This window comes from Staurois parvus, unplaced genomic scaffold (assembly GCF_062004578.1).
Source record: "Staurois parvus isolate SC_StPar_1 unplaced genomic scaffold, SC_StPar_1.0 ptg000527l, whole genome shotgun sequence".
Classification (NCBI taxonomy): Eukaryota; Metazoa; Chordata; class Amphibia; order Anura; family Ranidae; genus Staurois; species Staurois parvus.
This window is the reverse complement of record NW_028318323.1, coordinates 1629583-1643663: the sequence shown is the minus strand read 5'-3', so window position 1 is coordinate 1643663 and position 14081 is coordinate 1629583. Positions and strand designations below refer to the sequence as shown.

Below are 14081 nucleotides of genomic sequence, written 5' to 3'. Positions count from 1 at the left end.
AGTGTTCAATGACGCAAGTCATTACGCCTCACTGTTGGAAAGTAGCCAAGCTTTTTTAATCCACTGTGTTGCAGGCTGTCCTGGTTGCCCCGGAAATTGACAAGCATAAACACGTGGCAAACACTGACTGTAGCAGGCATGAACATTAGCAATAGCGCACAGTCCTCAGTCACGGATATGTGATTAGGCATTTGTAATCCACTCAGATGCAGCACCTCTCCTCGGTTGCTACAGACAATGATGAGCCATGTAGAAGTAGAATACACTTTACTGTGATAAGCAGGTACTTATAGAACAGATGCTTTTGTTGCAGCCACCTATAGAGCAGCAAAAAGACTTGTAGACATTGATGAGCCGCTCTGGTTGATCTGGGCAATAGCAAGTAGAAAAGTAACAGACATTTTATTGTCTTTAGCAGGTACACAGCATACATAGCCTGTTTTAGGACCCACCAGTAGAGCAGCACAGGGACTTTGGCAGGCCGTTCCGGTTGCTCTGGGCAACGGCAAACAGGACAGCAATAGCACACATTTTTCTGCCATTAGCAGACACATACCAAGCAAAGTCTTTTGTAGGGGAGCTGTAGAGCAGCAAAAAGACTCTTGTATAAGCCTGGCATAGTTGGTGTGAGTGACAACATAAACGACAATCCTTTAAATCACAGCAGTGTTCACAATCCCAGCAATACAGTACACTCCACTTTTCCTTTCAGCTCCGTGACACTTCCACCAATGCAAACACTTGTCCTGGATTGTTGGTTGCTAGGGGCAAGGGACGTTCAGGTTTTCATAGGAGATCTCAGAATTATGAGCCCCCAAATGTAGCACAAATGTAGGAGTTGCTGAAGTTTTGGGTTCCCCTATAGTCCTTCACAGCCAGGCAACATGCATTTTTCACACAGACTTGCATCCTGAAGACAGTGACCAGTCGTTCAGCTGTTTTTTTTTTAATGGGGGATTTTAACTTGGATGGGGTAAGGGATGTATTGGATGCCCAAGGGAATGGCAACTGAGGACAATCTTCTTGGAACTATATACAACTCTCTTCAAACAGCAAAACTTCTCTTCTTGGAGAGCTCTACCACCCCAAACCCCAGATACTGCTCTATCCAGCTGTCTGAAGGAATCCCTGGGCAGGGGATCCAGTGCCTCTTACTTTAAATATAAGATAGTCTCAGGTAACAAACTAATCCAGCTTCCCGCTAGAGTCCTTTCTGGCCCAGGAGGTGTAGGTCTATACAGACAGTCCTCTGTCTGTGAGCTGATGGGTCTGTGACTGCTCTCAGACCTTCCGCTGGGCTGCTCCTTCCCTGCTGCACAGATGGTCCTCGCATGACAATGAGCTGCTGAGCTTTCTACCTTTCCAGCTCTTCTGCCTGTAGGTGAGCCCTTTCCCATCTGGGCCCCCTCCCAGGCTCCTGCTCTCCAGCCTCTCAGTTCATCATCCACCCGAACTCTCCCACAGCATGCAGAGAAGAAACACCTTGCTATGTGATGTGAGCTCCTACGATGTAAGGGCTTTACAGAGCTGCCCGTCTTGGTGGGAACATAGAGTTGGGGATCTTGTTCCTTTGAGGCTTTTAGAGAGCATGGATGATTCAAAGACACTCATACAAAGAAAAACAGCAAGGAGTGCACCAACCAATGAAGAGCAATGGTATTGCCATTAAAGTTGTGCACCTGATTAGCTGATAAAGATGTTATGTTTTATATGCAAGAAGTCTCAGTATATTTTCTGAGTTTCCATTGTCACTAGCAGAGGTATCAAAAGAATCTTTTCTGTGGAGAGGTAAGTAAAGTGAGCAGTATTGGAGTGGGATTGATGAATGAGTGACAACTGCAATGTGAAGACGTTGCATTAGTGTAGTCACACTGGGAAAGGCAAAGTTGCCTTCCTGGCTCTAGGCACCATGTAAGAGGCCAAGTGTCAGAGGTATAGACTCTTGCAGAAGGATGCCTGAGCAGTGAGACCCCAGGGGAAAGACAGCATGGATGTTTAGCTGATGTCTCCCTTGTGCTATATGGTGCATGCAGACATACACAGATCTAGAATTTTCACTTACAAAAAGAGGCATATTTGACTTAAATAAGAAGGTAAAATGAGCAGCCACACTTACCAAGTAGAATCAGTCATAACATTTCTGCCATCAAATGAATAGATCGGAATTTGAGCATTGTAATGTCCGCCATTGCCAGAAAATATAGACTCCCAATTGTCAAAAAGAACCTCACCCTAAACAAAAAAAAAACAAAACAAGTAGTTTACTGACAGTTTAAATACATACCTCTAGCACAGGTAATATAGAAAATGCTAATTTCATCTTCCTAAATGTAAAAACCAGTTTGCGGGAAGAGTCCCACAAATGTAAAGTAATGGGACAGAGTAGGACAGAGAACTGCCTTCCAATGTTTGGGGGGTACCCACATTAAGATCGATGGGATGGGGAGCGCAAGCCTGTTCCTCCAAAGCTATCTACTCAGATCTATAAAAATTGGAGTATATTTGGGTCCGCTGAGATATTTATTACAGGTATTTATATAGCGCCAGTAATTTACTCAGCACTTTACATCTATATTGTGCATTCACATTAGTCCTTGCCCTCAAGGAGCTTACAGTCTAAGGTCCCTAACATTCATACATACTAGGGTTTTATAGAGAGGATCAAATTAACCTTCTAGCTTGTCTTTGGCGTGTGGGAGGAAACTGGAGTTCCCGGTGGAAACTTGCAAAGGCACAGGGAGAACCTGCAAACTCCAGGAAGGCAGTGTCACAATTAGAATATGTATTGTCATTTTACAATACAAAACATAAAATGAAACACAGCACTGACAATATAAGGGTTCACTAGTGCTGTTAGGTGAAAGTGGTAACCACTTACTGGCCCTGTAATATTTCCTGAGATCCAGAACCCCTAGTCCACCTCAGTCTGGAGACATATACAGCGTTCAGTGTTGCATTCTGTGACCTCTAGGGCCCCAGATAATTTTAGTACTTTGTTCTGAAACCTTTGAAGGTTTGCTGCAGTTAAGATTTGAAGGAAGACCACATCTCTACGCCCTGCAACAAATGTACTAATAGGTGCACATAGTTATTCTTTATAAAGTATTGTCATGGTAGAGGTCAGCTTAATTAGATACAACAGGGAACCCTGTCTGCCAAATAAAATTATATTGACTTTTTAGACTTTGCATGCAAAGTATCCTCATGCAAGGTGATGTTGAGAGCCTCTGACTTATCCAAGTTCACATCTAGGACCGAGATACTTGTCAATAAGGAATAGAATATAAGCACGTGGGGAAGTGAGAAAGAGAATCAAATCATCGGTGAACAGGATGCTTTTATGCTGTTTGTGCCTGCTTTCCATACCTAAAATGGCTATGGCCACAGTCTTGATGGCAGTAATAAATAGAAGAGGAGATGCAACCCTGTTGAGTTCTGGACTCTATGGAAATGGGTTTGGATAAATAGTCCCTCAACCATATCTGCTCAGAGGTATTACTACACAAGGTTTGGAGGAAAGCCATAAACTTGGGGCCGAAGTACAATCTTGCGAGAATCTGAAAGAGGTAATCCCACAAGATGGTATCAAATGCTTTCCAGTTACAGTATCGTATCTAATGAAAGCAACATTCCTTTCTGTGACCTGCCTCAGTCCCAAGAAGACTGTAAAATAGAGATTCGATATAATTTGCTCTGAAGCTTTCCTATCAGGCACGAACCCAACTTGGTCCACATGAATGTAGCGAGCAATACAGTCGCTCAGCCTGGTAGCATAAAGTTTAGCTTACAGTTACAAGTCAGTATTTATGAAAGAAATTGGCCTATAATTAGACACATCACTGAGATCCTTGTTGGGTTTAGGTATGAGGCTGATTGGAGTCCAAATCCATAGGGTCACCATTCCGAAGAGTGTTAAAGTAAGTCACTAAGTGCGGGATTAGGAGTGGAGCAAATTATAATACAGGGCCATAAATTCATCAGGTCCAGGAGCCTTAGCTGGTTTCCACTCCTTAATGACCCTGAGGACTTAAGCCTGAGTAATTTCACCTTCCATGATCTCCCTATGGGAGTCCGACAGGATTGGCAAAAGAAGGCGGGATACAAAGACCTCAAAAAGACCTTGGGTAGGTATGGAATTCCTTAAGCACTGTCATGAGATTCTGAGTCAGCTATCCATTCGCTTTTCTAAGTTTAGGGACCGACATGAATTAATTTCCAAGCCAACAGTTTCCCCAGATGGTCAAAATGTTGGTAGAGTTTTGCATGAGACCACTTAAGGTGTTCCTCTGCCTTACTGGTGAGCCAGACATTAAGCTGCAGACTTGTGGCTTCTGTTTTATGCCAAAGGTCAAGCTGTGGGTTCTGAACGTTGGATATTTTATGATAAAAATATCAGTTGGCAGCGAATGATTTGGGGCATAAGGGATTAATTGTGTACTTAACTACACCCAGCTAAGATCGCTGTCAGTCGGATGGCACTTAGATTGTGTCCTGTGATCTGGAAAATAATTGTGCAGGGTGAAGCTGAGTGTCATTGTCACGTATCAGTAACAACATGGTGTGCGTTTGACCAGCCATTTGTCACAAGTTGGTAAAGGTGGCCAGGGTCTTATACCGTGTCCATCACAATCATTAGTGTACTCAAATTTGTCGAAAGTTACATTTTTATGAGGGGCATGTTAATATGACAAGTACAAGAACTTTCAAAAACACAAAACTTCAATAGGCTACACGCCTACACCCTATGCTTTCCGATACTAAATTGAACTACATACAGTGCTCAGCAAAAATGAGTACACCCATTTTGAAAAGTAAGATTTTAATTAATATCTCAACACAAGAACAATTAACAAAATTTTGATAAAACTGAGTTTTATAGAACATTTTTTAGCTCATTACATGAAAGTAAGGTTAATAATATAACTTAGATTACAAAATCTTCAGTTTTACTCAAAGTAGTTGATGCAAAAATAAGTATACCCCACAACACAAACTACTACATCTAGTAATTTTTTATGACCTTCATGATTAGTAAGTCTTCTAGGCATGGAATGAACAAGTTGGTGACAGACTGCAACATCTATCTTTTTCCAGTCTTCAAGAACGACCTCTTTTAGAGCCTGGATGCTGGATGGAGAGTGATGCTCAACTTGTCTCTTTAGAATTCCCCATAGGTGTTCGATTGGGTTCAGATCAGAAGACATACTTGGTCACTGGATCACTTTCACCCTGTTCTTCTTGCAATAGTGGCCTTAGATGTGTGTTTTGGATAATTGTCATGTTGGAAAAGTGAGCGATGGCCAAGGGCACAGAGTGATGGTAGCAGCATCTCTCTCAATATAGGGCGGTACATATGTGAATTCATGATACCATCAATGAAATGCAGATCTCCTGTATCGCTGCATGAGTGCTGCTGGTGTTGAAGGACACTGCGACCACCATGTTTCACTGTAGGCACCATGAATTTTTCTTTGTACTCCTCACCTTTGTGACACCATACAGTTTTGAAGCCATCAGTTCAAAAAACATTTATCTTGGTCTCATCACTCCAGAGTACAGAGTCCCAGTAGTCGTCTTCTTTTTCAGCATGGGCCCTGGCAAATTCTAGACAGGCTTTTTTGTGAATGGGCTTCCTTCATGGACGTCATATGGACTTCCCATGCATGTCATTCCTGCAGTGTCCATATTGTGTCACGAGAAACAATCACCCCAGTTTGGCTTTCTACTTCTTTAGCTAACTGCAGTGAACTTGCATGGCGATTTTCTTCAATCCTTCTCATCAGAAGATTCTCCTGTCGAGGTGTTAACTTCTGTGGACAGCCTGGATGTCTCTGTGAGATGGTTGCTGTTCCATCTTTGTTAAATGTTTGTATCACTTTTGTTACAGTATTCTAACTGATAAGTAAACCTTTGCGGATCTTCTTGTAGCCTTCACCTTTCTTGTGTAAAGAAATTATTTTCTTTCTCAGGCCTTGTGACATTTCTCTTCCATGTGGTGCCAAAGCAGACCACATGAAATGGGAAGGGGTTTACTTTCTCCGTAACACCCTTTTAAAATCAACTGTCTGCTGGACACCTGTTTAATGAATAATTAGACTCACCTGTAGTTGAATTCCTGTTAATTAGGATTTTGTTCTCCAAAATTTAGCTTTGCTCCTAATACTTTTATTGGGGTGTATTAATTTTTGCCTGCATTTGTGGGAGTATTTTTTTTGTTTACAAAACAGTTTTATTTTTCAAAGGTAGACTGTAAAACAACAGTACAGTTTCAAGTAATGCGTACATTAATTACAAAGGCACATTTGAAAAGTACATTTCTGAAGAGTACATATACAATTGCAAAAAAAAGTATGTGAACCCCTTGGGATTATGTGGAGTTTTGCATGAATTGGGCATAAAATGTGCTCTGAACGTCATCTAAGTCACAACAATAGAAGAACACAGTCTGCTGCACATAATACTACACAAACATTAGATGTTGCCATGGTTTAATTGCACATAACATGTAAACATTCACAGTGCAGGGAGTTAAAAGTATGTGAGGCCCTAGCTTAATGACTTCTCCCAGAGCTAATTGGAGCCAGGAGTGAGCCAACCTTGACTCCAATCAGTGTGATGATATTGGATGTGTTGCTGACAGCTGTCCTGCCCTTAAAAAACACACACCTGTTTTGGGTTTACTGGTTTCAAGAAGCACTGTCTGATGTGAACCATGCCTCACAGAAAAGAGCTCTCAGAAGACCTACGATCAAGAATTGTTGACTTGCATGAAGCTGGAAAGGGTTACAAAAGTATCTCCAAAAGCCTTGATGTTCATGTGTCCACGGTAAGACAGACTGTCTACAAATGGAGAAAGTTTAGCACTGTTGCTACTCTCCCTAGGCGTGGTCGTCCTGTAAAAATGACTGCAAAAGCACAGCACAGAATGCTGCGTGAGGTAAAGAAGAATCCCAGAGTGTCAGCTAAACACCTACAGAAATCTCTGGCACATGCTAACATTTTTGTTGACACATCTACAATAAGGAAAACATTAAACAAGAATGGAGTACATGGGAGGACACCACGGAGGAAGCCATTGCTGTCCAAAAAGAATATTGCAGCACGTTTGACGTTTGCAAAAGAGCACCTGGATGTTCCAAAGCACTACTGGCAAAATATACTGTGGACAGATGAAACCAAGATTGAGTTGTTTGGGAAGAACACACAACACTATGTGTGGAGAAAAAAAGGCACAGCACACCAACATCAAAACCTCATCCCCACTGTAAAACATGGCGGAGGGAGCATCATGGTTTGGGGCTGCTTTGCTGCTTCAGGGCCTGGACGGATTGTTGTCATTGATGGGAAAATTAATTCCAGAGTTTATCAAGACATTTTGCAGGAAAACGTACGACCATCTGTCCGCCAACTGAAGCTCCGCAGAGGATGGGTGATGCAACAGGACAATGACCCAAAGCATACAAGTAATTCAACAAAACAATGGCTGCAAGAGCACAGAATACGCCTTCTGGAGTGGCCCAGTCAGAGTCCTGACCTCAACCCGATTAAAATGCTGTGGCATGACCTTAAGAGAGCGATTTACACCAGACATCCCAAGAATATTGCTACACTGAAACAGTTTTGTGAAGAGGAGTGGTCTAAAATTACTCCAGATCGTTGTGCAGGTCTGATCTGCAACTACAGGAAACGTTTGGTTGAGGTTATTGCTGCCAAATGAGGGTCAACCAGTTATTAAGTCCAAAGGTTCACATACTTTTTCCTCCCTTCACTGTGAATGTTTACATGTTATGTGCAATTAAACCATGGCAACATCTAATGTTTGTGTAGTATTATGTTCAGGAGACTGTTCTTCTATTGTGACTTAGATGACGTTCAGAGCACATTTTATGCCCAATTCATGCAAAACTCCACGTAATCCCAAGGGGTTCACATACTTTTTCTTGCAACTGTATTTAAAAGAGATAGATAGGAAGGAAAAAGAAAGAGAAAAGATTTTAGGTACATGAGAAACGGGAACGATAAAGTGGGTCGAAAGACACATCTGCCAATAGTATATGCCAAATAACCTTCAAATGGCTTTATAGTCCTGTAATAAATGTCTATGAACCCTCCATAATTCCCATTTTTTATCGAATAAGTGCATCTTATCCAGCAAAGTATAATGAATACGTTCCATGAGCATCACAGCGTCAACTCTATGTAAAAAAGAGGCCAGGGTTACAGTGATGGATTTCCAATGTAGGGCAATAGACCATAAAGTGGCAATACAAATGATATGCATCAATCTCATAACAGCATCAGAGACCCCAGGATACGAGCTCCCAGTAAACAAGACTGTATAGTCAGACATACCGGGGCACCTACCAATGAAGCAGCTACCTCAGATATCCTACGCCAAAACCAAGGATATAGTTGGGCAAGCCCAAAATGTGTGAATCAATGTGCCCGTGAGGCCACAGCCCCGGAAACATAAGGGGGACGTTTGTTAGTACAGTACATGTAGCCTTGACGGGGTATAATACCATCTGGTTAATACCTTGAAGGCAGTCTCACGGACAGAAAGGGATCTCGAACACTTACATCATGGAATCCCACTCCTCATCTGAGAAAGTGATACCAATATCCTCCTCCCATCTTTGTCTATATAAAGGGGGCGTGGGAGAGAAACTGATCAAAAATTGATGATAAAGATCTGAGATAAGACCCCTACCCCTAGGAGAGTCACGGCTAATATGTTCAAAGAATGAGATCGGAGAAGAGGGTATGAGGCCAAAATGTGACTGAAAAAAAATGTCTAATCTGTCAATAACGATGGTACTCTCGAAGCAGAACATCAAAAAGTACACGCAGCATATCAAAAGTAATATAAGATCCTCCTCTTTGAAAATCAGATAATCTAATAAGAGATCTGTCATACCACCAATGAAACGTTTGAGGGGAAGAAAATGCCGTAATAAAGTTTGAATCACCAAAAAACAAAACACCCGGAGAAACAGAAGAGACCAGATTTAATTTAAGTGTATATTTGGACCAAAGTGTCAGTGAATGGGCAACTATAGAGTTGTAAAAAGTGAACGATTGAGGGGGGATTCTGGACCACAAAATACTCGGTAAGTAAAATGGGCGTATAGACTGATATTCAAATCTAATCCACGGGGTCTGAGAATTTACAGTCGCCCATTGTGATAATTGTGCAAAACGGGCTGAGAGGTAATATAGCCAAAAATTGGGGAAGACCTAGACCTCCTGTCCGTTGTGAGCGGTACAGAACAGATGAGGTTAAGCGTGGACGTTTATTACACCAGATAAAATTATTAATAACCCGCTGAAAGTGATCCAGAAATAGGTAAAGTAGTTTGGGCAAAATATTCATTTTGACTGCCGTGACTCTACCCAGGAAGGAAGTAGGGTAACCATGCCAAATCTTCAAAAGAGTACACATGGTGGGAGTATTTTGTAGTGTCCCATAGAAAATGTCAATTCTGAAAGGAAAATAAAGATTTTTTGAGAAATCTGTTGGGGTGTACTCATTTATGCTGAGCACTGTATACTCAACAAAGAATACAGAGGACAAGTCGGAGAGTTTTAAGGTACTAAGGTTTTAGCATCAGCTAGTGCATTCCATTGGGTAACAAATATAAAAGAGCAAGAGTTAAACCTAAGTGACTAAATTCTAGAGTAAAAAGAAATATACACATTGATCAGTCCAGGGGCATGCAGTAGCTACAGGGCTCGCAACTGCAACCCAGCCCCATGCTGAAGGGGGCCCATGTGGCCCCCTGTATGCTGGAATGGGAGGAGTGGCAGGGGCAACTGCATATAGAGGAAACGATCTCTCCAAGTTCCTCCTGCAGCCACAGAATGTCTGTAGGAAAGGAGGGGAAGCAGTAATTCAGCAGATGCAGGAGGAACAGGGATGGCTTGTTCTATATGTAGCCTCCCCGCCGCTCCTCCTATCTAGCTTCTTTCGGCTGCACCTGAGCTAAGAGAGTTAGTTCTGACAGTTCACCTCCCCCCCACACACACCTGCTTCTGCTCCTCCTCTTCCCTCCCTATGCTCCTGTGTCTTCCCCACCCTCAGGAAGTTTGAGGAAAGGTGCAGCCTGCCGGTTCACTGTGATTGAAGTCCCCCCGTCCCTTTTCTCTCTTGCCTCCCAGTGAGTACTGTAATGTAAGAAGATACTTCCTTCCTTTTTTCTTTTCTGTCTTTTCCTTCCTTTTCTTCCTTCCTTCTTTTCCATTTTCATTTTTTCTTTTTACAGTTGCAAGAAAAAGTATGTGAACCCCTTGGGATTACGTGGAGTTTTGCATGAATTGGGCATAAAATGTGCTCTGAACGTCATCTAAGTCACAGCAATAGAAGAACACAGTCTGCTGAACATAATACTACACAAACATTAGATGTTGCCATGGTTTAATTGCACATAACATGTAAACATTCACAGTGCAGGGAGGAAAAAGTATGTGAACCTTTGGACTTAATAACTGGTTGACCCTCCTTTGGCAGCAATAACCTCAACCAAACGTTTCCTGTAGTAGCAGATCAGACCTGCACAACGATCTGGAGTAATTTTGGAGCACTCCTCTTCACAAAACTGTTTCAGTGTAGCAATATTCTTGGGATGTCTGGTGTGAATCGCTCTCCTAAGGTCATGCCACAGCATTTCAATCGGGTTGAGGTCAGGACTCTGACTGGGCCACTCCAGAAGGCGTATTCTGTGCTGTTGCAGCCATTGTTTTGTTGAATTACTTGTATGCTTTGGGTCATTGTCCTGTTGCATCACCCATCCTCTGCGGAGCTTCAGTTGGCGGACAGATGGTCGTACGTTTTCCTGCAAAATGTCTTGATAAACTCTGGAATTCATTTTCCAATCAATGGCAACAATCCGTCCAGGCCCTGAGGCAGCAAAGCAGCCCCAAACCATGATGCTCCCTCCGCCATGTTTTACAGTGGGGATGAGGTTTTGATGTTGGTGTGCTGTGTCTTTTTTTCTCCACACATAGGGTTGTGTGTTCTTCCCAAACAACTCAATCTTGGTTTCATCTGTCCACAGTATATTTTGCCAGTAGTGCTGTGGAACATCCAAGTGCTCTTTTGCAAACTTCAAAACGTGCTGCAATATTCTTTTTGGACAGCAATGGCTTCCTCCGTAGTGTCCTCCCATGTACTCCATTCTTGTTTAATGTTTTCCTTATTGTAGATGTGTCAACAAAAATGTTAGCATGTGCCAGAGATTTCTGTAGGTCTTTAGCTGACACTCTGGGATTCTTCTTTACCTCATGCAGCATTCTGCGCTGTGCTCTTGCAGTCATTTTTACAGGACGACCATGCCTAGGGAGAGTAGCAACAGTGCTAAACTTTCTCTATTTGTAGACAGTCTGTCTTACCGTGGACACAGGAACATCAAGGCTTTTGGAGGTACTTTTGTAACCCTTTCCAACTTCATGCAAGTCAACAATTCTTGATCGTAGGTCTTCTGAGAGCTTTTTTCTGCGAGGCATGGTTCACATCAGACAGTGCTTCTTGAAACCAGTAAACCCAAAACAGGTGTGTGTTTTTTAAGGGCAGGACAGCTGTCAGCAACACAACCAATATCATCACACTGATTGGAGTCAAGGTTGGCTCACTCCTGGCTCCAATTAGCTCTGGGAGAAGTCATTAAGCTAGGGTCTCACATACTTTTTCCTCCCTGCACTGTGAATGCTTACATGTTATGTGCAATTAAACCATGGCAACATCTAATCTTTGTGTAGTATTATGTTCAGCAGACTGTGTTCTTCTATTGTTGTGACTTAGATGACGTTCAGAGCACATTTTATGCCCAATTCATGCAAAACTCCACGTAATCCCAAGGGGTTCACATACTTTTTCTTGCAACTGTATTATTATTATTATTATTATTATAATACAGGATTTATATAGCGCCAACAGTTTGTTCAGCGCTTTACTTTATAGTGGGAGACAATACAGTAACAATACAAGAGGGATTTGAGGGCCCTGCTCCTTAGAGCTTACAATCTAGGAGGGAGGGGTACAATAGGTAATAACTGTGGGGGATTGAGTGGTTGGAAGAGTAGAGGATTCCATTATTAGCAGAGGGCGGGATAGGCTTCCGTGAAGATATAGTTTTTCAGTGATCGCCTGAAAGTAAGTCTGATAGATTGGGGTAGGAAGTTCCAGAGGATGGGTGACACCCTGGAGAAGTCTTGGAGATGAGCATGGGAGGAGGAGATAAGGGAGCTAGAGAGTAGGAGGTCTTGCAAGGAGCTTTCCTTTCTTTTCCTTACCTTCTTTCTGTCTTTTCTTTTCTTCCTTCCATGCTCCCTTCCCTTCTTTTCTTTCCTTCCCTCTTTTATTCTTTTTTCTGCTCTCCTTTTTTTTCTTCCCTTTTCTATTCTTTCATTTCCTTTTCTTTCCTTCCTTCCTTTTTATATTCCTGATATATTACCTAAGCCCCCCCAACGGGACTCCTAAATTTTTTAAAAAAAAATAATTATTTAAAAAAAAAATACTGACAGCAGCCTGACTAACTATGTAACTATGAAAGCCTAGCAAAATCTAAATCTAAAATGACAGATATTAACCCACAGCATGCTGTAACAGATTCTCACACTAATACTTCACATTCTGCAAGTCATTTCTCAGATCCAATGGCTAACTTTCCTACTACTAGTCAGCCTATTTCTGATACATTAATGAAGGAGATGCTCCTTTCATTAAGATCATCCATACAGTCAGATATCATTAACTCTCTGCAACAAATCAAATCAGATATTAATGATCTTGGCGACAGAGTTGACCATGTTGAAACAAAAATGGGAGAATATGTCACTTCCTTTAACACCCTAGTAGACATTCACAACGAAAAGGATGAAGAAATTGAATGGCTCAAAAATAAAGCTCAAATATCTGCAGGAAAGATCACGATGTAACATTAAAATAAGAGGCTTTCCAGAATCAATACAACCTGACTAATTGAGAGCATATACCCAAGAGCTCTTTCATGCCCTCCTACCTGATGCTACAAACACAGATCTGACCATCGATAGAATACATCGCCTTCCAAAACCCTCCTATCTGCCAAATAAATACCTTGAGATGTCTTGATGAGAATTCATTTTTTTCATGTCAAAGAAAAAAATCATGGAAATTGTTCACAAACCCCAAAATTTGCCTGCACAATTCTCCTCTTTACAGCTTTTCACACATTTATCTAAGCGCACCATGCAACTCAAGAAAAATCTCCTCCCAATAACAAAAGCTCTACGAAACCACAAAATTATTTATTGTTGAGGTCACCTCACTAAATTGTGATGATTGAGTCATTTTCATTCAACAGCCTAGAGGAAGGTCTGCAATGTCTTAGAGAGTGGGATATTCTCCCAGAAAGTAACCCACAACATTCTACCGCCACCAGAGTATCTCCAGAGTGGAACCTGGTCACTCACAAAAGAAAACTAAACATTATCTGTATATCCAAATATGCAATCTTACCTCATGGTCCCCACTTAGATGTAATTTCACATGTTTAAGCCAGGCACTGGGGGTGCTACCCTTACCGAACACACTACCTGTAAGTATCCCTGCCAATGGCAAGATCACTTGTTTTGTTTTTGCCACAAAAGTACTACGCAATTTTCATTGTGTTCGGATCTTGGCTAAGATTCTATTTTTTACCGATTTGTTATCTGTTCAGTTATCTGTATTTATTTTTTTCCTTTTTGTTTCTACTATCGTGTAATTCCTGATAGACTAAATGGTTTAACTGACATGTACATAAAAATGTGTTACCGTTTTAGGGCCCCTTGGTTAAGCCACAATTAATATCAGTAAATATATCTATTCAATGGGTATAAAAATTATCTCTATTAATGTCAATGGCTCGAATAATCTGGCCAAACATACAAACATGTGGAAACAGGCATTTAAAGATAAATGTGATATACTCTGTGTTCAAGAGACTCATTTTGTAGATTCAGCCCCTCCTAAATGCTCACACAAAAAGTTATCCCATGTCTATACTGCCAATGCCTCTGAAAAAAAGAGGAGTACACACTGCTATTAGAGATACACTAAACTT

General features: G+C 41.6%; 1 protein-coding gene across 3 annotated transcripts in view; it reads right to left on the bottom strand.

Moving 5' to 3' along the window:
- COL15A1 (collagen type XV alpha 1 chain) overlaps positions 1-14081 on the bottom strand; it is a 1471644-nt gene that overhangs the window by 52086 nt on the left and 1405477 nt on the right. For all 3 annotated transcript variants that reach the window (XM_089690361.1, XM_089690362.1, XM_089690363.1), the window contains one exon: positions 2117-2232. In XM_089690361.1, coding sequence (XP_089546487.1) covers positions 2117-2232 — 116 coding nt within the window. The remainder of the gene's footprint in view (positions 1-2116; positions 2233-14081) is intronic.